This window comes from Lygodium microphyllum, chromosome 15 (assembly GCF_053477565.2).
Source record: "Lygodium microphyllum isolate KBCC chromosome 15, Lygodium_microphyllum_v1.1.10, whole genome shotgun sequence".
Taxonomy (NCBI): domain Eukaryota; kingdom Viridiplantae; phylum Streptophyta; class Polypodiopsida; order Schizaeales; family Lygodiaceae; genus Lygodium; species Lygodium microphyllum.
This window is the reverse complement of record NC_141149.1, coordinates 130,076,863-130,103,107: the sequence shown is the minus strand read 5'-3', so window position 1 is coordinate 130,103,107 and position 26,245 is coordinate 130,076,863. Positions and strand designations below refer to the sequence as shown.

At 40.4% G+C, this 26,245-nt stretch overlaps 1 protein-coding gene and 1 pseudogene across 2 annotated transcripts in view; both read right to left on the bottom strand.

Annotated features, from left to right (window-relative positions):
• Positions 1–5,770: 5,770 nt before the first annotated feature.
• Positions 5,771–26,245, bottom strand: part of SBI1 (Leucine carboxyl methyltransferase) — a 136,126-nt gene continuing 115,651 nt past the window's right edge. The window contains exons 9-13 of one of the 2 annotated variants that reach the window (XM_087694769.1): positions 8,943–9,026; positions 7,070–7,134; positions 6,932–6,983; positions 6,776–6,814; positions 5,771–6,680 (exon numbers count right to left, since the gene is read on the bottom strand). In XM_087694769.1, the coding sequence (XP_087550895.1) occupies positions 6,603–6,680; positions 6,776–6,814; positions 6,932–6,983; positions 7,070–7,134; positions 8,943–9,026 (318 nt within the window). In that variant the 3' untranslated portion in view covers positions 5,771–6,602. Of the gene's footprint in view, positions 6,681–6,775; positions 6,815–6,931; positions 6,984–7,069; positions 7,253–8,942; positions 9,027–26,245 lie in introns of those variants that run through there. The other variant, XM_087694770.1, reaches the window with a different exon arrangement.
• On the bottom strand, positions 14,538–21,392 carry LOC148025063 (uncharacterized; annotated as a pseudogene).

Genomic DNA, 26,245 nt, shown 5'->3' with positions numbered 1-26,245 from the left:
CTCATCTCTACTTCATTAGTAGCTTTGAGATGGATGCAAAGGCAACAACCTACATAGGGTTAACCATGGAAGAACAAATTGGGAGCTATCATTATAGGTTTCCAAAATAAGTGTTTGACTATTCCATTAAGACCAAGGCATTCAATATCTCACAATTGATAGAGAATGCAACTATTGCCAATGCATTGCTTTGTCAAACAATTTCTGAGTACTAGTCTAGCAAGATTGGCAATATGAAGAGATTAGGTAAGAATCACAATAGGACTAAAGCTAGTGAAAGAAATAAAGTAGCAAAGTAATACATAGACATATTCTGAACAAAGAAAGGCTTTGCAAACCAAGTGCTTCATCTATCACGAAGAGGTCACATGGCTCATGAATGTTGTGAGAGTATGCAGACAATTGACGATAAAGAAGAGTAGAAAGGCAAGAAGCAAAGTTATTACCTAGACTAGTGCTTGGTGTAGTTGGCATAAGAAGCCTGATGGGGATGCAACAAAACTATGTAGATCATGGCATGAAGTTAGGGAATTATATGGCATTGATTTTCTTTGATCCATGTGCTCGAATTCCAAAGTTAGAAAGCAATTTGGGTGTTCATATAGAAAAGATAGGGCTTGACAGTGCAACGACAAGCATGGCTTGTCCTTGTCTTATTATACCAATTATTCTTATCATTTACAAGTTGTGTTTGCATGTGTAAATCTATCTTAACATTGAGAGCTTGATGGTTGTGATGTGTAAATCACTATGCCACTTGATGGTTGTGATGTTTTGTTGGACATTCTCTAGTGTGATACAGTTTGCATTGTTGTGGATACGTTAAATATGAAAATAATTGTGGCATGGAGAAATGTATCATATAAACTTTGGGGAAAGTTGATTGGTATTGTATCAACTTTAGTTCTTTATTCAACAATGAAAACACATATGTTAGTATACTCTATTTTTGTTGAAGAAACATGCAAGAGTGAGACCTATATAGATGTTTCTAAATTGCATAAAGAGAAGACCAAATTCTACATAAGCACACTAACTATTTTTTGGAGTCTTTGTTGCATGAACTACCACACAAAAGAAGTGAAAATCATCCTGTTGACCTAGTGGCATATAGTAGTCCAATCAACATGCCACCTTATAAGGTTAATGCTTCCTAACAAGAAGAAATCATGAATCAAGTGAATGAGTTATTGGAGAAGGGACTAATTCAACCTAGTTTATCTCCCAATTGCTCACACATACTTTTGATTAGAAGAAGAATGATTCTTGAGACATGCATGAATAATAGCACATTGAGCAAAATAAACATGAATTATTTTCCTATTCCATGGATTATTAATGTGAGAGAGATGCGATTTTTAATCGTATAGGCTTGAAGAGTGGCTATCATTGTATTTATATTAAAAATGAAAATGTGTATAGAATAGCATTCACAAGCACAATTGTCTTGTATGAGTTTCTCATGATGCCATTGCGATTCACAAATGGTCCAATTGTTTTAAACAAGATGATGATAGAATATTCTATCACCATGGATCCTTCTTGGATACAATTTCTTATAAGAATATTCTTTATTTGAAGAATGACACACACAAAAACCATTTGCCAAAAACTATTTCAAGAATTCCACTGGCATAGATTGGTCATAATTAGAAAGGAAAGTGAATTATCACTAGAGCAGATTCACTATCTTCGACACATAGTTCCTTCAAATGGATACATGTGGATCCCACTAAACTTGAAGTAATTTTCATTTCAAAAATTTAAGAATATCACATGATATTTATACTTTTCTTAGACTATGTTATTATTATAAGAGCTTTATATATTATTTATCAAAGGTTGGTGCATTCCTTCATGCTTTACACAATAAGTACAAGCAATTTAAACAAGTTGAAAAGCAAGTTGCAACATTCAATAAACTCAAGGAATATCTTGCTTTAGATTCAATTTTGATCCTTCAAGTTCTCACGAATGTCTTTGTAGTCCAATAAGATGCATATGATAACAACATTTATGCAACCCTCATTTAAGAGGTAAGAGTTGTGGCTTACAAGAGAAAAATTTTTGAAGTATTGAAAAAAAATTATTAAGCTTCCAATAATGATTTGCTAGTAGTTGTAAATGCTCTTTCTATGCAAAAACATTATCCACTCAAGGTTGAGTTTATGTGTAATAGATGAGCAAAGTTTGAATTTTTTAAATAATCAAGTTATATGAAAAACATATACATCAGCCAAGTTTCTTGTCCACATTTTACTTTCAAATAATGCATGTTGCAAATAAGAAAAATATAGTCATAAATGTATCAACAAAATCTTAGGTTTCACTCAATGGGATAAAAGCACAAAATGCTTAGGATGAGAAATTTTCTAGAGTTTGATTAATTATTTGATGACCAATAAAATTAACTATGTACTCTAAAGGATGGGTTTCTTTTAATGCATAATCGACTATATGACAAAGCAGTTGAGATTAAAGGTTATGCTTGAAAGTCATGCATCACCATGTCTTCATCTTTGTTGGAGGTCTTATTTCTTAGATGTCTAAGGAGTAAAAATGTAATGCCTTCTCTACCACATCAATGATGAACACACTTTGCAACCACTAAGGCTTGTAAGGAGGCCCTACTGTTAGGTTGCTTGGTTATTGCAGTCCTTGGTACCGTATGCATGACTTCTACATTGCAACTACCTAGGTGGTCTGACTTAGAATAGCTTCTCGAAAAGTGCTGACCACCACATCACTTATAGTTAAATCTTGATGGACCACTCTCTTCAAGACATCGACTTCCTATCAAGTTTTACTACTTTAAGAAATTAACATCCACTACTATTTGTCTATATTGTTGTGTTATCATATCGATATAATGCTTCATCATGTCCTTGTCTTCGTCAAGGACATTTGGCACATTGGACTCATAATTGTGATCATTTGCTTATTAATCAATTAGGGATCGATCGTTGATTAATTAATATGACATTAGGGTTTATCATTTGTCTTTCATTATTTAGTAGGATCATTTGGCTAGACATTGACATAATAACATTAGGAGTCGTCCACAACATGGACATATTTTGTCTTATACTTCCTCTTCCATTTGAATTGATCATCAATGTACTAGTTTCACAATGACTTCCACCGATCAATGCCAAATTATTTTCAAGACCTAAGCTTAAATTTAAGTTTACCCTATATATATAGACTACTTTTAAGTGTGACTTTACCTCCTCTACTTGTGTAATAATAGTGTCTACATCAACAAGAGCCATACCACTCAATTACACTTGGATATTGAAAAAACATGTGCCAAATCCTATAGCAAACTTACTCCTATTTAATATGCTTAAATATTAAGGCATAACCCAATCTATCATCATGAGTGATAGAGATCCAAGGATTACCACTTAGTTTTAGATAGAAACATTTGAGAATGTGAAATTTTTTTAAGATTCATCATTATTTAATTTTGTAGCCCGATGAACATTCAAAGCAACAAATTCTATTCCTTTGAATTTTCTCAAATATCATGTCTCAATTCAAAGCCAAGTGGAAACTATATTTGCATTTAGTAGAGTTCCCATATAATAATGTTGTTCATGGTTACAATGGTATGAAACAATTTGGATAGTTAAAGGCAAAAAGAAAATTCTAGCTATGTTGCATATAATGACAATATCTATAAGGTAAATATGTATGGCATAATTATTTCAAATGGCATTTCAAACCTCAAAAGCCAAAGCGCCTAACACACATTTTGAAATTCTCAAAATAAGTTTTGAGATTGCCTTCTAATTTAATTTAAGAATGTCGTAAATTTTATCCACATTTTTTTGTTTTTCGTTGAGTAATGCATTTTAGTTTGTTAAGTTTCATTTTTAGCCTTTAAATTCTACTTGAATACATACATTTACATGTGCGCTACTCTTGTTAAGTCATTTATAATGAGAGACTACATAGAACTCAAAGATTAATGTATCCATGAAGATAATAAGCAATACTAAATTTTTAACTCTTACTAACAATCAATAACTACCAAATATGTCTATTTGGCAATATAAGCACCTAAGTACACAGAGATCATAGTACAATTGCATACACTCATCTAAGTTTATATTTAATTTGTTGTTTCGAGTTTCCCTTTTCCCTCTTCAAAATGAGAACCAACTTCCATTTTGTGATCCTAAAATGTGTTTCCAATTCTTGGTTTTCGAAATACCTAGCACTATGATATGTGGCAAGTTTGATAACTCTTGCTAGAAAGTTAACCAATCTCTCTGAAAGTTGGAAGATAAGCTAAAGAAGGCAATGGAAAGCTTGAATTTAAATAGGATGATTAAATTCTTTTAGGATTTGAAAAGACGAGGCTTAAAAGATGAAGAGTAAAGAGAAAAAAGTATGAGATATTATGGACCTTTCAAGGGATAGAAAAGATCAATGATATAGTATGCACACTAAAGTTAGTAAATCATTGACAGATCCATAATGCCTTTCATATGACTCTACTGAGATTTAACCTAAACTTCGAGTTACTAGATGAGATTCTTGGCACATACAAAAGGAAAATAAGAGAGAAGAGTTTCTCATGCTATCCAATAAAATTTCGAAATTATTCATCAATTGTTGAAAGATGGAAAAGAGTAACTCGACAAATTCACCTCAATTGTTACTCTAATGGAGACTCCTTTAAGTTCAACAAAGTCGTAGAAACTAAATGCATTTTCTCATACTCAAATAGGGGAATAGCATCTCCAATCTTCCTATGCGAACGACCTAAGAGATCTAGTCACTGCTTGATGAAACTATATATTTATCCAGTATATTGTGTTGATTGTATATATGCTTTTGGACCTCTATGATGATTGATGTACAAACTCCAATTGGACAATAGTATTTCTATGATGAGTGACATACAAACTCCAATTTGACAAAGTATATGGATGCTTACCTAAGCATTGACTATCATATGCAATACAATGACAACTATCACGCCTGACACTAACTGTGATAATTGTGTAGCAGTAAGTGAATTAGTATATTAATAGGTAGAACAGAAATGCATTCACAAATGAGTTTATGGCAACATTGCACAATGTTACATTTGTCATTTGATTCAATGTACTTTAATATTTGGATGCCCTTTCATTGTACTGTTAATGGAGAAATGCTTGCAATTTCTCAAGAGGGATAGTAGTCAAGACATGTTTTTCCAAGCTCAAGATTATCATGTGATTAACTCCTAGCTCTTATGCGAACAAGGCATTGCGATAAATTGTGCAAGACATGGGAGAGTCCATCAATGGCAAGGGTTCAATACAGCCATAAGAATTGATCAATGAAGTAATGCACAATGCAACAGTACACATCTACATGCTTGGGGATTTTTAAACCTTAATGCAAAAGTTTCGATACAATTATTAAATTTGGACAACAGGCCAAAGCTCAGGCTAAGACACCCATTTACTAATAAACAAATTAACGTACGCGTTTGGGTGGAAAAACTTGCAAAAGGCTGCTGTTAATGAAAACGCTGATTAAGACCATGTAAGGCTAATCATGATATCCTTTTATTTTATCAGCCTTGGGCCTCGGCACTTTGGAAGTGAGCTTTGTGGGCAATCATGGCAGCCAAACCTGCAAACGTAGTTGTTTGATATGCATCGCCAAGTTTCTCTCTTCTCTGGAGTTCTATCAGGAAGACCAAGCTGTGCTCTCTCCCATGGGGGCGTAGATCGGAACTACATGACGCCATGCAACATTGAGTCCAGTGTCTAGTGCTAGCGACAGCTTCAAGCCTCTCTATTCAAAACAGACTTGTTGCCTACACTTGCAAGCAAGCTGCTGCATAGCGCACTCTTCTGTGGTGATAGGATTTGCTATTGGCAGTGGTCTTGATCTACGTGCAAGTGCTTTACAAGGAGTTTATGCCAAATGAAGTTTTCAAGGCAGATTAGTCAGTTCCGGAGTCTGTTAGCCACTGTTGGTAAGCTCCACTTATCTGTGCAGAGCATATACACGGACATTTGCAGGTTAAGACTGCCAGTGGCTGAAAATTAGGGTCTCAAAGCAGCATCAAGTCCTTTGTACTCGGTTTGAACTATTGTCGTATTTAAAGAAATACTGCAAGGAGCGCCCAGTTTTGGAACCAAACTGTCTCTTCTGTCTCTGCACAGAAGCATTCAAGCTCCCACTTGTGTGTGATTATTTGCTGAATTGTGATGGAGGGCCTGCATTTAATATTGCCCTTTGAATTTATAACAGCCGGTTTCGCCTAATGGATCCGAGGGTCTCACAAAGGGCATAATACAATACAATTTTCCTTCCACTGAAAGCCCCTCTCTGTACTACTGAATTCCCCACAATATCATTGTACAAAAGTTGAGGTGTTATAACACAAGCTTCACCTCAAGATGAAGAATTACTTTTGCAAGCACACTTCATCACAGCCAGCTGCATCATTTCAGATGTTCTGTCCAGAACTCTAGACTACTTGTGTGTGTACAACCTCTTTGAGATATTTCATGCACTTACCTCCAGCAAAAAAGTGTACCTGGCAACATCATCATTCAAACAACATTTTCCCTTTATCCAGCTCAACATTTTCAGTCCAGAAATGTACGATGAGCACTTGAATGCTCATTTCGCCCCTTTGGTTGAAAGCCAAAATCTTTAAACAAGTTCTGCAAAAATGCACAAAGACAACTAAGCATCCTTTATATAAAAGCATAAAGCATTTACTTACCTGGATTTCACATACTAAATGTAGTCCCCCTACCATCTGATCATTGATGCCATATGACACACAATAATGTTCCTGTAAGAATCAGAAAGAGAAACAATCTCATGGAGAGAGTAACAAAAATTTACCACCATACAAAAAGTGCTAAGAATGACATGCTTCACAATACTACACCTCTTATGATGTTAGTACCTGCATAATATGCCACTCCTCAAACTCATCAAACAGTTCAAGTCTTTCAATCCTGTTAGAATGAAAGTAAAGACTTTGTCAGGTTCAATATGCTCCAGTGGCCAATTTTTATGTCTTTTGTTTGGAAAATGAGAGCACCTTCTTCTGTCATGGGAATCAATATGTTGATTGTGAATTGCATCCATGTCTAGAGCATCAGACCTCTGTGTAGTCATGGTGAGAAACAGCCAAAACCTCTTCAGAATCTCTTTAAGCTATTTGTGCATTGACAGCTGACTCCAAATGCTAGTAAATGTGAGTAAGCCCATTAGGCCCCTCATCCTGTCGGACCAACAAGTAGGCATAACACAGAACACCCAGAGATCAGATGCAGAGATTATTGCACAAATCTGAGACACTGCCTAGCGCCTAAGTTAGGCCCATATCAGCAACAACATTTCTCCCGATGTCCCTGGCCCAATTGGATAGGCCAGGATTGAGACCCCACTTCATTCACAATCAGCTTCTTGGAATTCACACTCTGTATTTTACAATATATAAAGTAATGAATTGTAGGGTGAACATTCAGGTCCCAACAGGAATCCAAGTGAAACGTTCTTGAAGTCTCCAAGCAAGCTGTCATGTATCAGACCCAGAAGCCATATTACTAACCATTTGATAAGGACACTTAACAAGGCAAACATCTCCATAGCAACTGAAGCTCTGAAGTAGACCTCATCCCACGTCTACAAAAATGGCCTTGTCACCTGCAAACTCCAAGCTTCTCATGGCCTAGTCATCTTCTCCAAGCTCTTCTGCATCCAAAGTGAGGAGTCCAACCCCTTTGATACTAATTGCGCATGTATCTCCAAAAGGAACACAAAAATTCCATCAAAAGAGAAATGGACCTCCAAGCACTCCAGTTTGATGAATTATTTCATGCCAGATTTCTCCTCTGACGCCCCTGCCACACACTAGCACGCCAACAATATAAGGCTGCAACTACTCTCATCCACTGCTTTGGAAAGTCCATCTACCCTACCTCCTAAATCCAGCTATATTTTAGTTCCTAGAAAATATTGTCCAGAATATCAGGCTCCAACCTGAGTAGGATGAGAAATGTCTGGCATCATTGGAGAAAGCTTCAGACTAATCATCTTTGCCAGAACCTTGTAAGTGTTTCCTAGCAACATGATTTGTCTCCACAATGGTACCAATGTTTCTTGGTTGCCTTTGGGAATGAAATTTTAATCTGTAGAGAGTCAATTTGGTAGAGCTGAGAACACCATGATTTTCTAAAAAACTCACAGCAAATCCCTCCTAACGATCTTCCAGTTAGGCTTGGAAAATGGTCTTGTTTAAACCATCACCTCTCAGGCACTTCACTCCTGAGATGAAATTGCAAGGACCCTCCTCATCTCCTCCTCACAATACACCGCCAAGAGTACTATAAAGCTATCTGTAACAACTCTTCAGGTGCCCTTTTCCACTGCTCCCTCACATTTCAAATCTAGGGGGCACTGATCATGGATCCCAAATGAGTGATTAAATAATCTGTGGCCACCTGTCCAGCCTGTTGGGGTGCCTATGCTACACAACAGTTAGTTTTACTCCAACGCAACACATCCCCTTTAGACACTTGGCCTATCATGTGGAGGATGGCTCTATTGACAATCGTGCATTGACAGTGCAGCATATCGAAGGTATAATGTCAGGAGAACTTCACATGCAGATGCCCAGCATGTTATGTGAATTAAGAGATCTAACATGAGGCCCCTTCTCATGAAGAATGCAAAGGGAACAAGACACAAACCACAAAGCTGCTGACACCTCAAGGTGGGGCCATCACATCAGCAGTGTGGTCATCACATAGGCAGTGCAGCCAAGACTCTCTTTTCCCTTTCCACATGAGGAACAATAGCACCGAAACAATGAAATAGACTCCAATAAAGTTCAACCACTGGAATATTGGAATAGCTTAAATTTTCTGAATCTTTTCACACAAGTTTGCTTATCATAAACTATGCCATACCTGCCAACCCAAATCCGTAAAGCGTTTCTTTTTTGCCTCTAAGGTTGGTGTATCATGAAGTCCCAATAATGGGCAACCCCTGCTCTGTGAAAGGATGTGACACAATCCTCTTAATTGGATATTAATGACACGCACTTGCATTTATAATCTATTAATACATGTAGCATGCAAACCTAATGTAGCACTATGGAAAAACAGCAATAGTGATGAAACAACAAACCATTTAAATATTGGCCAGCTTAAACAAAGTTTGTAAGAAAGCAATGAAATCCTGTTAGATATTATGCCCAGCATGTAATTATGTGAAAGTCCGCGTGCATAGGTGTGTGAAATTTCTACACCACCAACTTCCAAGCATTCTCGTCAAGGATTTGGGTGTGCACCTCAGCCTATCCATTTAGCCCTAGCTTTGCACTTTTACATCACTCAATCAATCTAGTATTCAGCTTTACATAATGTACTAACAGAGTCCTCTTTTCTTTTCCGTGAAGAAGTTTGAATGAATGAATTGAAATATTTACAAGGGCCTTGTGGCCAACCAAGCAGACTCAAACACAGGAAGAATACACACATGGAGCCAAAAGGCCTACAAAAAACACAGGGCTACAAGAATAGAAGGGGGATCACGAAGCGGGCACAAACAGGGTGGCAGAAATGATATCCATCCATGGAGCAGCCACCTCTCTAAGTATCACTCTAGCTGAAAACATGCAACTAATGTGCCATAAAACGCTCCATGAACATAGCCCAGATGACCACGGGATACTTGAGGCCGAATCGAAAACAAATGCATTGCATGTCCACCAGATGTGCCAAAGACCAGTCCAACAAAGGAAATGAAAAAGACAACGATGCTCAGGCTGTCAAGAGGCCATGGACAGCATCTTGCCCAAAACCAAGGAACAGATGATTGTATGCTGACATGTCACTGAAGTCCATACTTGGGAAATGAAACCCCAAACTTGTCTAGCACCAGGCAAGAAATAAAAGGATGAACAGGAATCTTATCATATGTAGTACAAAAGGCACATCTATCATTGCAGATCTTGCAACTGTGCAACATATCCCTTGTGGAGAGACCCCTGATATGAAGCCTCCATATTAAAACTTTTCCCTAGTAAGGAAGCTTAGACCTCCACAATTGAAGCAACCGATCAAGTCACTTAGCTTTACTATTTGGAGCACACCGAACTTGATTTTCTTTTTGTGTCACCCATCTCTTATCCTCAACCATCTTATAATAAAGTTGATTGGTTGATCGCAGTGGGCAACCAAACAAGGGATCATCATTACAGGATGAACATTTTAAGTTACACTAGATGTTAGGAGCTATTGCATTAGGATCCTCAGCATCTATGTACCAATTGAGGCCAACGGTTGCACGGCCTTCAAGATCAAATATAGCTACGAGTCTTCTAGATCTTAGTTCAATTGTTGAAGGAAACTTCAACAATCTAGAGATGTATGGGGGACAAACAGGTGGATGCACAACACTAAAGCTATCTAGGAGGCCTTTCTTTCTGGAGTGAGACCTTTCTTTTCACAAGGAGTGCCGAAGTGCTTGAAGTGACCCCACCATTAGTAGGACTTAGGAGGGATGCACAACACTTCAAGCTATCTAGGAGGCCTTTCCTTCTGGAGTGAGACCTTTCTTTTCACAAGGAGTGCCGAAGTGCTTGAAATGACCCCACCATTTGTAGGACTTAGGAGGGATGGAGCTTTGGTACTCTTGGGGCTACAAGCATCTCACAAGAAACCTCCTAGAGCACCTTGACAAGTTCTATGCACAAGACATGACAAATTCACGAAGTAGACTCATTGGAAAGTTGGTAGTTACCACTCTCACAATACGATCTCATCCTTGTACTTCATGCTCATGCATCCAACTTGGACATGTGCAGTTACCAGTCATCGAATCTATGTGTTGTAAGGAGGTGTGCATGCAAATATACGACTTTTGTCTAGAGACAAGGATTGCATGGTAAGGATCATTGGTGAGGTGGTATAAACTCTTGGAGAGTCGAACAAGATTTCTTGAGTGACAACCCTAAGAGCCAAGAAGTACTATTATACTAGAGAAAGCATTACACAATTTTGAATACATTGTCCAAGACGCTTCTAGTAAGATTAGCTCTCATTTTGCTAGATAAAGGATTGGAGGATGGAGTCCTTTCGTGCCTCCGCAACCTTCAGGGTACACAAGGGGAACACCATGTGCAAAGAGTTCATGTAGGCCTAGTATTTCAAAGGATCAAATTTTCATCCTAAAAGACCAAAATGGGAGACCAACATGCCAAGGGCTACCTCTTGGTGCATTGTCACAAAGCAAGAGCTTGTTCGGGCATTCTAGGCTCAAAAGGGGTAAACATGCCCACACAAGGATCACTCATGGAATCTTTCAGCATATCCTTAAATGGTTCCCAATTTACTTCCTCATTATGGATGATTATTCTCCATAGTCTCTATCCATAGGATTGGCAGCTTTTAACTATTCTATACCTCATTAGATCCTTGTCTTCAATACCCTTGCCACATGGCTTGTCCTTTATGGGGGATCCTACCGACAACAAGGGGGGAAAAACAAAAGACCCATTCACTTGGGCTACCACAAGAAGATATCCATTGCCTCTATAATCTTGTAGGCCCTCGGCTGTCCATTGGGACACCTATTGTCCAATGCCTTGGTCTATTTGGGGTGGGCCCTTTTGGATACATAAGAGCAGAGTTTATAGTTGCTAAGAATAGGCAATGGGAACCCAACAAGAATGAGGGAAATGGCAACACACACACGTGCATATACATATATAAAAACAAAAGAAAGACACTTGAAATTTACAAGTATAAATAATTGAAATGCAAGTAAATCAGCTATATGTCAGTTCCTAAGACTTTAGACTTCAGTATTTTAACTCCAAAAGCAGTCATGTAAGTGTAAGTCAGCAATGTATTCAGCCACTTAACTTTACTATTTGATTCCAAAATCAATCATAATGCATGAAAAGTGGAAACATACAGATCAACTATAATTGTAAAGTTGAAGCATACCAATTTGCTATAAGCCACAATGAGCTATAATCCAAAAGATGTGCACTGAAAAAGCCACAAAATCTGCACTAAGATGCAAGTAGCTACTAGCAAATCAACACTCAAGAGCCTAACTACTCTCTCATTCATGGAAGATAGCTCTTCTCGCTGCTCATCATGCCAAACAATATCCACATTGTCATCATAATCAGATTTGTCCCACTACACAAAAGGATCAGCCTTTGTGACTAATGAATAAGCTAGTAAGCGAAGGTTGTAGCTAATATAAACCACATCATTCAACTTCATTCACCAAGATGATTTCTTTTCTTTTAGTGAATATTGTTTAAAGAGGTCCATAGCTACTCTAAACAAGAAAAGAGCCTCAACATACACATGATTGGATCGACCATTTCATTGGTGCAATTCACCTCATTTTAACACTCTTTATAAAAAACACATGATTTGCTTAAGACACCATTAGAAATGGCAGCCCTAGAAAACTCTCATATAGATCAGTCGCAAGCAATTCTTTCATTGCACCTTTGCAATAGTACAATCCAATCATAAGAAAGTTGTATACAAGTCTTGTCTTTGGGTATTTATGAAGTTTTTTGTCAATTCTTTTACGGAACTCAGTATGAAAATTTGATTATTGCATAAAACTATGACAATTTTGTTGCCTTTTGCAACAAGAGATGCAAACCAATGCAACTCCTCAATGTGTTTCACCAACTTGTTCAAACAATGGACCCAGCATGAAATGAATGTGATATGTGAACACACTATCATCAAACATATTTCCTACAGCCCCGTTTGCATATTCACTATCAGCCACAAACTGCACCACAATATCAGTTCCAATTGTCTACACTATTGAGCTTAAAAATGCATTATATATTGATTACGCCTCTATTACAGCCCCAAAACATGCTAATTACCAAAGTTATCACTAAACAACTGCTTTTGTAAAGAGTGTTTATGTCCCATATGCCAAACCCTAATTTAGGATGATCCATTCACCTATAAATAGACAAGCTACCCACCACTCGGCCCCATTTTGTTTGCAGACTGCTAGCACCCTACTCTTTGCTGTCCACACCCCTCCCCGGCAGATATCTGCATTCAAGCTGCTGTCCATCAGCCAAGAGTTTGTATCAAGCACTCTGCCTACTGTTGGCGATCAGTCTACATCAGTGTTTTGCTGTTGGCAGCACTTTCCAGGCCGCTGCCAACTGTTTCCAGCCATCGCCATCAGCCTAGCGCCCCACAAACTGCTGGATTTACTGCTGATCAGACCTCTACAATCTGTATTTTCAGTCCAGCTGCTGTCGCCAGTCATCCGGGAGCTCTTCTACAGCTGTGTTTCCTGTTTGCAACAGTTGTTATCTTCTTCCTGACAGTCCTCTACCTCCTGCCCACTCTTCTGCAGTGCTCCAATCATGTTCAGCTTGATTGAGATTCACCAAATCTGCATTTGTTACTGTTGATCACATCCAAATGCTGTCTGCTACGTTTCCAGCTTCGTACAAAGTAGAGCACACTCTCTAGCTCATACCCTCTGCATCAGCCCTTCAAAGACACAAGAGTTTGAGGTTTCGTATTCACTCTACATATTGTGTTTACTGCATTCAACATTCTACTTAATTAATTCATTATTCTTTCATCTTCAATATTCATTGTCTATGAGCTGCCCTAACCCTACTGAGTTCTTTTATCAGTTGGTGCTTTGTCATATTATAGTGTTTGTATTCTATGTTCGAGTATCTCTCTTAGGCTCTGGATCGACAAAGCTCATCATTAGAAATAAGGACTTTCAAAGGGAAAATGACTTTGAGCACTTTTACACCACTCCTATGTTGAGAGTCAAGCAAGAGTGGGCTTCACAGCTTGCCCAGCAAGGTTTTGACAGTGCAAGAGAGGCATCTAACTATTATCGTGTCTATAGACCGTATGAGATGTCAAAGGCCAAGTTCAACTTGATCCTTATACATCAAGCCCAACAACAACTAGAAGGTAATATTGATCATTCTGCTTAGATTCAGTGCACAAAACTATTGATTTTGCCAGAAGGATGGAACCTCCATTTGGAATTGGCCATCCTATCAGAGAAACCAGCATGTAGTACAAACCTACACTTTCTTCTCCTCCATCTACTTCAGTGCCAAGTACATATGCTTTTACTTATGTTTCAGCACCTAATTGTTCCTACTTCCATGCAAGATATTAATATTGGAGGCTTTTTAGGAATTTTTTGATTGCTCCCGCCCATCGTGCCGCTGACCTGCCATCGCACCCCCCGCGCGCCCCCCCCCCCCCCCCCAGTTCCTCCCACATGTCCCTCCCCGCGGCGCGCTGCACCTCTCCCTCCCACCAGCAGTCTCCTCTGCATCGCGCTGCCTCCCCCATGCCTGGTCACCACCCCCCCGGTGCCCTGGTACCTCCCCCGCGCTGTCCCCCGTCTCCTTCACCGTACGGCCACCTGCATGCAGGTCCCCCCACGCCGTTATCCAAGGTGCCGGTGCCTCCACCGCCGTCAAAAAACAGAATCCCCCCCCGCGGTTGCTCCCTCCATTTGCAACAACACTCCCCCCTCTGGTAGTACAGTGGTGTGATTGGTAGGTTCTCAATAGGGACACACAATGGAAACCTCTGGTCAGACGCCGATGCATTTTGCGAGTGCCCACCAATCAAACACCTTGTGCGTCATCCTCTCTGAGGAACAACTCTTAGTCATCCGTCCCACAGACCTGGAGCTAAAATAGGACATTCCCCATCCAGGGCCCCGCTTCGGGATTGGCTTCACTCCACGCTCCGCATTGGCACAACGCAGATCGTGGAGGCGCTTCTCATGGGGCAAGGGATCTTCATGGTACGACTCACCTCGGCAGATATAGCCCGTGAGCTAGTGGCCAGTTTACTCTATGCCTCCACGAAGGGGGTCATCTACATGGTTGCCTGGTACAGTGGTTTCATAGTGGAGGCATTCGCGCTCCACAACAAGTTCCTTGGACATCCGATCACCCTACTCTTCCCTGGACTAGTGGTAGAGTATCGCCAGTTAAGGGAGGACTTTTTGGATGGCTCTCAGCACTGTTCTTCTCACCTCTGCGGATGCAATGACAACCGCAGGAGTCCCAAAGGTACGGGTGGCAGTGAAAGAGACGAAGAATATACCATAGTTTCTAGAGATTGAGGCATGCGAACACTCCTTCAAGCAACAAATTATTGTGACTGGGTATGACTTTGGGCATCATGCAACAGAATGCACGTGCTTCGGAGCCACGCTATGTAGGTGCCGTGTGGGTGGTCACTATCCGGAAGAAATTGGTCACATGTGACTAATGTCCCCCATCTCTATATAGTGCCACCCTAGAATAGCGGTATGTGGAGCCTCTAAATCTCAACTAGGAATTGGCTTGAGTGGTGTTGGTGTAGGGACTCCATAACTAGTCTGAGTGAGGTGTCTCCTCCAAATAGTGTGGGGTATCTAACTCGGACTATGATATAGGCTCTGCATCTGCAGACATAGTGCTCCTCGCTCTCTACCTCATCTTGGCATAATCTGGACATCCACTCAACTCTAGGGATGTGGACTACTCTCTCGGTCTCGATCTCGAGCAACTGAGAGAATACCCTAAGCTGGCCAATGGCCATCCACCTCTCATGTGGCATGTATATATCTAGGTATCCACGTCTCTCAATGAAGCCATGCATGGTAGTCTTTATGAAGTCGTCTCTATAGTAAGACATCTTCCAGGGGAGGGGCTGCCTAGGTGATAGCCATGTGTGTTGTATGTACAACTGGTAGAGATCCTGTCACATGACCAAGTTCCTCTCTATGCAGGAGATGTATATGAAGGGAGGGTCACGATCATACTGAAAGGGTGAGAGATAGTCCATATCGGTCCCATATCCTGTAAGCCACTACTCGACATATGCATACCATGAAGTCTCCTAACTTGCCTGAGCTAGCTGCCTAGAGGCCTCGAAGACCCTCCTAGGTAGTCTATCTAGGATGCATGTCATGTACTCTATGTATGAAGCTGATAGTCTAAAAAAAGACCTCTATCATCATGGGAGGTGCAACAAATTCAGCTCTAATAATCTCATGTGGTACTAATGGTTCACAGTGGATCATGTGTGAGAACATAATGATCTCTGGTCTCTCCATCTATATCCACAGGTATGTAGCCAAGCCAGGGGTCCAAGTATGTGCACCATACATCATGGCTAGTGTGACCAGTGTGTCAAACAGCCATCTCCATGTGCGAGGCTCTTGGAAGTGTGCTTGGTGGCACTGTTTATCAATCATGGCCAATGCTGCATATCCTCGTGTGACTCCATCTTTGGCTACCTATGTCAAAGTGAATTTCTCAACAGATGTAGTGAGAGTGATCCCTAAGTAGATGTAGGAGTCCACAACCTCCACCTATTTGGCTCCTAGGATAAAGACTAATCTTCTCCTCACTGGGGCTCATGTGTGGAAGATCAAGATCTTTGTTTTTCCAAGATTCACTGTCAATCTACACTGCATACAAAAGCCATGAAGGGCATGGAGATATTGCTATAGACCATCCTGCGATTCAAAGACGAGAATAATATCATCAACATAAAGCATACTCCAAACAAGTATACCCACTATCTCCAGCCCCTTGCCGCCGCCTCGTGTGATGTGATCTTCTATCTCGTCGATGTAGAGACCAAAGAGTGTATGGGAGAGAGGACACCTCTACTTCACTTCAATGGTGCTGGAGACCATGTTTGAAAGTCCTCTTGGGCATCTCACTTGACCTACCACCCTCTCATACAGTGCATAGATGGCCCAAATCATGTCTAATGGGATCCCCAATGTCTATAGCCTCTGTAATAGTTTGTCTCGCAAAATTGTATCAAAGGCTTTCCAGAAATCCCCAAAGCAACAATAAAGTCTCTTCTTTCTCATTTTTGCCTGCTCATTCATACTCCTCAAGGTTAAGATATTTTCAAGTGTAGAGAATCCTCATTGGAAACCAGACTGTCCTACTACTCGCAATCTCTCTCTCTCTACATATGCACTGAGTTCTACCTCTAGCACTCCTCGATGTATCTTTGCCAATGTGTGGCCCACCATGATGGTTCTGTAGTTACTTGGATCTAGGGAGTCTCCAGACTTGTGGATAGGCACAATGGTATGCACATAGTTGTTAGGTACAAAGGTACAATATGGTACAATACTATAAAATATGGTACTAAACGGTACCTTATAATTATAAGATACGGTACGATATTAGTATTAACATGATTTTCTTTAAAATCATAAATCATTAAATGATAGAACATATTTAAAGTGGAAATAGCCATTTCATTACAAAATAAGATGAATACATAAGGATAGCCATCGCGATCGCATGGGCTGCGCACAACATGCGATACAAGTTACAACTGCAATCTAGTACATACATGGTCCATGCATGATGCATCATAGTGGCATGTGGATACAATGATAGTAGATACAAAAAAGAGAGAGACCTATAAATTTATCATGATGCATCAATATCATCACCATCACAACCATCTGAGTGCTCATCAAGAGAGTCTGAAGATGACTCATTGGCATCAGGTGATGAGACACTCATACTTATCCTCATTGATGAGGTTAACATCATCATCAAATGATGGCTCCCTAGGTGCCAACTATGTAGGCAAGGGGAGAATGTTATTATGAGATTCGAGAGGATGTGAGATACTAGAGGCCCGCCTTACATATGTCTGCAAGCCACTTAACCCACCCCTCCTCGATGTCAGAGGGTGCTGAATGACCATGTCCCTACTACCACCTACTCAAACTCCTCGCCCATGAATATGCTGACTACAAGTGTCATGACTATTTGCTGCTATAAGCTCTCTATTGAGCTCCGCAAAAATCATCTCCTTCTACTCGTCCAGCTCCTAATGTACACCTTAAAGAGTGTCACCCATCAAGTTGAATGTATCAACATTCACCTACACAACGCATATAAGATTGTAAAGGCTACAAGTCTCAATTGTGAAGTACAAACTTTAAAGTTTAATCAACAATTTTAAATGTTATGGCTAAGTGTTTATCTACTTTGAACTACCCATGCTTATCGTAGCCCTCATCATGCATAAGTTAGTGCAGCAATAGACTAGTTGCTCTAATTGTCGTGTACTAAGCCAACTGCAGATCTTCGTGTTAATGAGAAAATAAGCACTCCAATTTCTTTCACATGCACTTGAAGAGCAATCCTAAGCAAGGACTCTCATGGCTAAGGATTGAAGGGTCTCCAATGCATATCCAAAGTTTTGCCACCAAAATAAAGGCTTCGCAAGTGACTCTCTCTTCTCAGCAGGTAGGAGAAGCAAAAGCCACATATACTCTCTGATCTGCATAGTATCCTAGCTCCTCCAACACTACATTGTGGTCATCCACAAGAACCACACGAGTCAAATAAGCAAGCTGGTCCGAACAGAGCTCTCTATCATTCATGACTACTGGCGACTTATAGGCCGGATGTATCAATGTGGCAAAACCATAGATAGGCTTATACATCCATATCCATCTTCTCTCTGCTATCTCTAGAACGTGTGCATCTTGTATCTCTATAATCACCGTGTAAGCACGTGCCTCCACCAATGCCGCTCTAAAGAAGTGAACGAGAAGACTCGTATTGGACCCCTCGAAATCACTCATATGTAACACCTTATAAAAGGGAGTCACGACAATGACAATGGTACGGATTTTCTGCCAAAACTGCTCATTAAGGCACAACCACTGCATAACTTAGGCCTCCTCTATCTCATGCTCATCCCACTCATTCCATAGAGTAGACACCATTGTTTGGCACAAGGACTGCACATCATAAAGATGCTCGAGCAACAACCACATATAAGCAAACTGAGTCACAGAAGGCGTCTTCTACTCGAGTATGCTATGCTCATGATACATCGCAAGCACCTTTACTTGTACCATGAAGAAGGTGACAACAGATGTTGCTTTGCATACCACCCCCTTCACCCACTTGAGCTTCCCAATGTCCTCCATGAGCAAGTCCAAACAATGACTTGCACATGGAGTCCACACAATCGTAGAAATTTGAAAACTCAGACTTAAGCAAGCGGCCCATGCACCGATAAAATTGATGCATTATCGGTAACAACTTGGACCACATTCCTACTGGTACAACCACAAATTACAAGTAATAGTGCTTGGAGGTTAGAGAGAGAAATAAAGAGTTGAGCCTTTCAAGTTTCAAGATTCAAGAATCAAGAGAGATAGGGGTTTGGGGAAACAAGAGAATTGAGATAGATATTAGAGAGAATAGGGAGATAGATAGTTATGCATAAATTATAATGAAAGAAAGTGAAACAAATTTAAAAGGTGATGTATACCTCAATGATAGCTTGCCAAATGTGGCGGTAGATAAATGCACCCATCGATTTCCTCCCCCTCTTGATAGTACCTATGGTCCACAAAAAGTAAGTGCCGAGTGGACATGAGACGAGTATGTTGAGGATACCCTGTTTCTTACGATCACTCCATTTGTCAATGAGAATGGAGCAATCATATGTTATCCATACGGCCCTAATAGGATCAAAGACTCTATCAATCGTCTCCTTCTCTTCATCAATCATTTTCGTCCTTATGTCGTTGTATATGTGACACTGGTCCATCCTTTACATGGACCCACATTAGCAATGGCTTTTACCATCTTCTTCCATTACTCTTTCTCCAGAACATTGAATGCAAGATTGCACTCAATCACCGTGCATGTAATTTCAATGTCACAAGTCGTTGCCTTTCTCTAAGAAAGGCAACCAATCCACACACTTGAAAGGGATCTTGAGAGAGAGAGGATTGTCTCTTCGGTGCTGCATGAGCCTCCAATTTGTCTTTTGTCGGAGACAGATGCGGATATAGAGCCCCCACCACCAATGGTAGAGGCCCCTCTTGCATCGGTTAAAGATACGCCCACATTTGATACTTCCTCATTAGTAGGCACAGGAGTTGGTCTTGATATGATACTTCCTCCTCCTCTTGTGGATCCCCCTCTCATCTTGGCGAAAATCTCATCCATGATGTTTTGATTGGACCATGCCACAATACCACATCATAGTACTTGATATTGAGACAAAAGATCTTATAAAGACCTAATCTCCTCGCGAATTACATGCCCTGAAGGAATTGCATGAAGCCATTAAGAGTGTGATCCATCGTGGAAGAAAGAGTAAAGGAGGAAAGTACAAGAATGCTTGGGAGAGAAGTCGTTGAAGAAAGAGAGGGAGAGGGTTGGGGTAAAGTTAAAAGAGCAAGAGTGAGAGAGAGGGGATAGGAGAGGCTTGATCCTTGAGCCTTGATAGAATGCAAGCATAGTTGTCAGGTACGAAAAGTACGATACGGTAGAGTATGATAAAATACGGTACTAAATGGTACCTTAAGATTTTACGAGGTACGGTACGATATTAGTACGAAAAAAATTTAACTTCTTTTTTTTTAAACTATAAATAACAAAAGACATGTTTAAAGTGAAACTAGTAGTACCATTACAAAATATGCTGAATACATGAGGTGAAAAGCCCTCGCAGCCACATGCAAGCAGCAAACATGCAGGCAACGGTACAGTGTACTGGATACATCATACAATCATCAATGAGTGAAACTGGATACAATCATCAGTGATAGTACTGAGTAGATACAAAAAGGTGAGACTCGAGAGAGCTGAGGCCTAGAGGTTAGGATGACTCATGAGGCATCACTATCATCAACATCATCATCTGAGTGCTCATCAAGAGAGTTTGAAGATGACTCCTCGTCATCGAATGATGAGGCACTCTTATACTCATCCTCAACTGATAAGGTTACCGTCATCATCAAATGATCGATCCCTAGGCAATGACAGTCTAACTGTAGGCAAGGGGAAAATGTCATCATCAGGGACTGGACGAGAGCTACTAGAGCCCCGCCAGGGCGCCGAATGACCATGCCCCTGCTGGCGACTCGAACTACTCGCCCACAAGCACACTAACTACGAGTGTCACGGGTATCTGCTGCTATGACCTCTCTATAGAGCTTTGCAAAGTTCTGCTCCTCCTCATCGACCTCCTAATATACACTCACAAGAGTGTCGCCCGTCAACTTGAATGTATCAACATTCACCTACACAATGCACATAAGATAATAGATTATAAATACTACATTGTTGAGTATAATACTACAAAGTAACAAGTTAAAACCAACAAATTTAAAAATTAAACTTGACTTATCATTTTATGGTTAGGTGTTTACCTGCTTTGGACTACCCATACTCATCATGGCCTTCACCATGCGTAAGTTAGTGCGGCAATATACTAGCCGCTCTAACTGTCGTGTGCTAAGACGATTGCGAGCATAGCAAACTTGAGTTGAAGAAGCCTTCTTCAACTCGGTTTGCTTATATGTGGTTATTGTTAGAGTGGCTTTATGAGGTGCGGTCCGCCCTACACCAAACAGTGGTGTCCACTCTATGACAGATGTAACCGAGTTGAAGAAGGCTTCTTCAACTCAAGTTTGGTATGCTCGTGTGAAGAAGGTAACAACAGATGTAACCTTGTGTACCACCCTCTTCACCCATTTTAGCTTCCCGATGTCCTCCATGAGCAAGTCCAAACAATGACTTATACATGGAGTCCACACGATCGAAGGAAACTCAGCCTCAAGCAAATGGCCCATGTGCCAACAATTGGATGCATTGTCGGTCACAACTTGCACCACATTCAATAGGCCCACCTACAAGCACATCATACATGGCACAAATTATAAAAGCTTCAGGGAGAGATGAATCGTGAATCATGACTTGAAAATTCTAATTATGATTCATGAATAATGGAAGCAACTTTAAAAAGACAATGTGTATCTCAATGATAGCTTGCCGAATGTGGCGGTAGATGAATGGGCCGATCGTTTTTCTTCCCCTCTTGCCGATATCTACGGCCCGCAAAAAATATGTGCCAAGTGGACATGAAACGTGTATATTGATGATACCCCATTTCGTACGGTCACTCCATCCATCAGTGAGAATGGAGCAACCGTATTTTGTCCATGCGGCCTGAATAGGATCAAGGGCTTTATCAATCCTCTCCTTCTCTTCATCAATCTTCTTCGTCCTCATATCATTCTATGAGACGCTGCTCCACTGAGGAGAGACTTGCAAGAGTGTGTGTGTCACAAATGATCAATCATGCCCAGTTTGCGCCTTTTTCCCCAGCCCGTTTCGCCCGGAAACTCTCTGGATAGCTCGCCTTGTCCCGCATGATACGTGGCCAAAACACGTCTAAAATCTCGTACAAAACAGTATGGATACGTACGGATACATACCGTACAGTTCGTATGGTACGAACCTGTCCGTTCGATGTACAAGTGCAACCTTGGGTGCAAGAAAGAGGAGAGAGTAAGAGGCTAGAGCTTCACAAATCACAAATCAATACAAGATCCAAGAGAGGAAGATAAGAATGGCAAATGCTTGCTGAATTGGTGTGAAAGCATGGAGGAGAGGAGCACCTTTTGTAGATGAGAGAAGGATCAAACAATCAAAGAGGGGTCAACAGTCAAACAGGTCTACCAGCTCGATAGAATCCAAGGGGGGTTGGGGGAGGAGTGCATAGCAAGAAAAGGGGATGGGCTGAAGTATCCAAGGCTTCCCAACCCCCCCCTAAAGTGCCACTCAAGATGACACATGTAGGTGGAATGCACAGGAACACAAGGAGAGACACCAAACACAATGGCCAAGAAAAGGCCCTTTTTTCGTACGATTTCGTATAGATATGTACCATACCATACAGTATGGATAATATCATATGACATACGACTGCAATTATGGGTATGCATTATCCACTCCTCTAAGAAGCCCTTTGCTAGAATCCTATTGAACATAAAGCTAAGGAAAGGAGCCAAAATGTCCAGTGCATAAATGAAGTGCTTACCATGGATGCTTGTGTGATCCATCGATCGTCCATGCTATAGATGCTCGATTGCTCTCCTCACCATATCATGTGTGAAGAAGGTGGATGTTGTAGGGCAAGGCTCTAGTGGGTGGAGAATCATTGGCTGGTATGGTACATCATATAGTCCCTCTGCATAGGAGTGTCATGCCTCTTTAGAGAGAGAGAGAGAGAGAGAGAGAGAGAGAGAGAGAGAGAATGCTTTTTACTTGGCATCCCTCTGACTCTAGATAGAAGGCTAATTCATTGCAACTCGAGGTTTTGGTCACATCTAGGTTGCTTGACTGGCCTAATAAGCACATGGAATGTGATAAGTTTAATAAGATGGCATGCTTGGATTGCGAACTATATAAGATTTTGTAATCTGTGGTCAACCTTGGGTTTACTCTTTCCGCTACATCCATCAATACTTTCAAGTTCCTTAGGGCTACATGCTGATTTGGATCAGCTTGGAGAAGCAACTTTGGCAACATTCCCCTTTGCCTACATTTCACGTTTCATCCCCATAGATGAATTGGGTTTTTCTATGCTGGGTGATTTTCTAAAGCGATTAGCCAATCAGATATATTATAAGATGGTAGAGGATAAGATATGGGTGCCTAAGAAAGCAAACGTCTGATCTTCTCAAGATAGCAAAGCTAAGTGGGTTTGTTGGTTGCTTAAATTGTGGAGGTTGAAGATTCCCTATTCATGGGAAGTTTTTAATGAAGCCTCTCATCAAGGGTCTCTCCATGGTGGATAAACTACCCCATTGCATGATCTCCAATGGCAAATGTGTCTTTTATACGTATTGAGACTCTTACTCATCTCTTTAGTTCTTTCTATTTACTTTCTAAGTATGCAATTCACTTATATGTCACCATACAATTACGGTTCTCAAGGTTTCAGAAAGATGTTGATGGGAATACAGATGTAAAGGAGTCTTATGTGTGTGGGAACATCCTCCAAATAGTCTAAATATCTAGCATTAAATAAAGTAGTCTCACATGTGAACCACTAGTAATGTAATCTCCTTTGTAAGTGGCAGCAACTCTTATGGGATGCTGTAAAAATGGATGCCCTCAAGTGCAAAATCTTTTAAGACACTTGCATCAATCTTTGTGACATCTGACATGTGTAGTGGCAACACATGCAGACACCTTGTAAAGGAAATCTCACTCCTATTTAAGGACCTGCTTTATATTTGATCTAATATAAGACTTTTCAAGATGTAGTCAAAAACCAGCCTTCCTCCTCAGAGAGGGTGGTAATAACCTAATTAATCAATATTCACAGCATTCAAGTGAAGCACAAAAACTGAAATGCACAATTTACTACTTAGTCTTGGATGATGGACAACCTACTGGCCCCAAAATTGCCACCCCTCGATGTTTTTCTTCATCTTTTATGCAAATGGATGGAGTACACTAAGATTCTTTAATCTCCTCTACTAATCTGCCTCTTGCCATCATGAATGACCAATAAGCCTTCAAACCAATTTGCCTCTTGGTTTGCTCGGGATTGGCCTTCAATTATGCTTGTTGGGTGACAAATTTAGCCCTAAATGTCTATTGCCTAAATGGCCACTTGAATCTCCTAGAATCCCCGAAATCTCTAGGCTCTAATTCATGTGCACAGTTCCCAAGGTCCAAAATGTTGTCGCTTGCATATTGGGAGTCTCTACAAGCTATCACCTGCTGCTTGGGCTGCTCTAACTAGCTATAAACTTCCCATGCTATCTAATGATTGGGAGTGCATCGCCCTCTCCTACTAGCTACACTCAACATGGACTTCCTAAGCTCCAAATTGTTGTCAAAGTAATCCTGAGCACTCATCAAGCTTAGTACTAACAATAATTAATTAATTAATGCCAATTCCCTAGTATCACCACTAATACTTATGGCTAATTAAACATTCTAGGCCAATTTTAACACCATGTACTACCTAGTACTTGCCAAGTATAACTTGTTATAACTTTTGCCTTTGGCACCAACTAGTATCTCAAGGTCCTAGGTCCCACATTGTAAAATAATAATCTTGTTGTGCAAGTCACATTTGCACATTCAATTATCTCTTAAATCAAAAGCTAAAAATTTCATGTCCTTGTGACAAACCACCCCTTTGGACAAGCTCACATGAAAGGCATTGTGTATCCGCCAATGTGAAGGTAATTTCAACCTATAAGCAACATCATTGATCCTCTACAACACCTTGAAGGGCGCATAATATCTCATACTCGGCTTTTGGATACAGCCTCTCTCTACTTTCATCTTTTTCAACCTTGCCTTTTTAAAATGCAGCAATACAATCACTATCTGCAAACTGCAAAGCAGGTCTATGGTGATCAAATGCCTTGTATTGCTTCTCTTTAGACCTATGAAGAGCATATTTTAATCTCTGCACACAATGTATCCATGTTTTCCAAATAACAATCAGGCTCAAAGATCTTGTCCTTTCAGTGCAAAATAGGAGGGAACTTTCTTGCCACCCTCCACAACATCAAATGAAGCGTTGCCAAGAGCTCAGTTACAGAGCATCTCAAGAGATCAATTACTAGAGAATTTGCCTCTTTTAACTGACCACCTATTTGCAAATGGGAGAGCGAAGAAAATTTCCATGTTTTACCCGTATTTTCAAACAGCCCCTTCCAAAACAAACCTATCATCCTAGGGTCTTGATCATTGATGATCGACTCTCACATGCCATGATACTTAACACATGCTGCAAAAATAAGCGTACCAAGAATCAACCTTTATCTTCTTTCTTACTAGAATGACGTGGGCCTACAAACTGAACCTACAAACAATGGTCGATGTACTATTATTTCATGTAGTGTAATAGAAAGCTGAAAGATAACATCCATAGCAGGTCTTTGCCAAGGCCTATCTATAATAGCCAAGGGCTGCAATAACCTCAGCATCTTTTGTCTATATCATATTTCACTTTCTAACATACAATGTATATCATGACAAACTACTCAACATGGTGTCTCAAAGAAGGCCAATAAAAGAAATGCCCCACTGTCTTAACTATGGCATCAATGCCTATATGCCTTGCATAAGGAGCATGACTCTCCATGATCACCTTAGGTATCAACTGCTTTGTGGCCCTTACATCATCAAAAAACCACCTACACATTCACAAAATCCGAATTAATACCATACTACCTTTCATAGCATCAAGATCAGTGTTATATACCATAGTAATGGCAAAAATCTAAGGTTTACATGACAATGCATCAGTACCAGATTCTTTTTCCCACCTATGTGCACAATCTAAAAGTGAAACATAGATAAGAAGTTGGCCCATCTCATGTGCTTCTC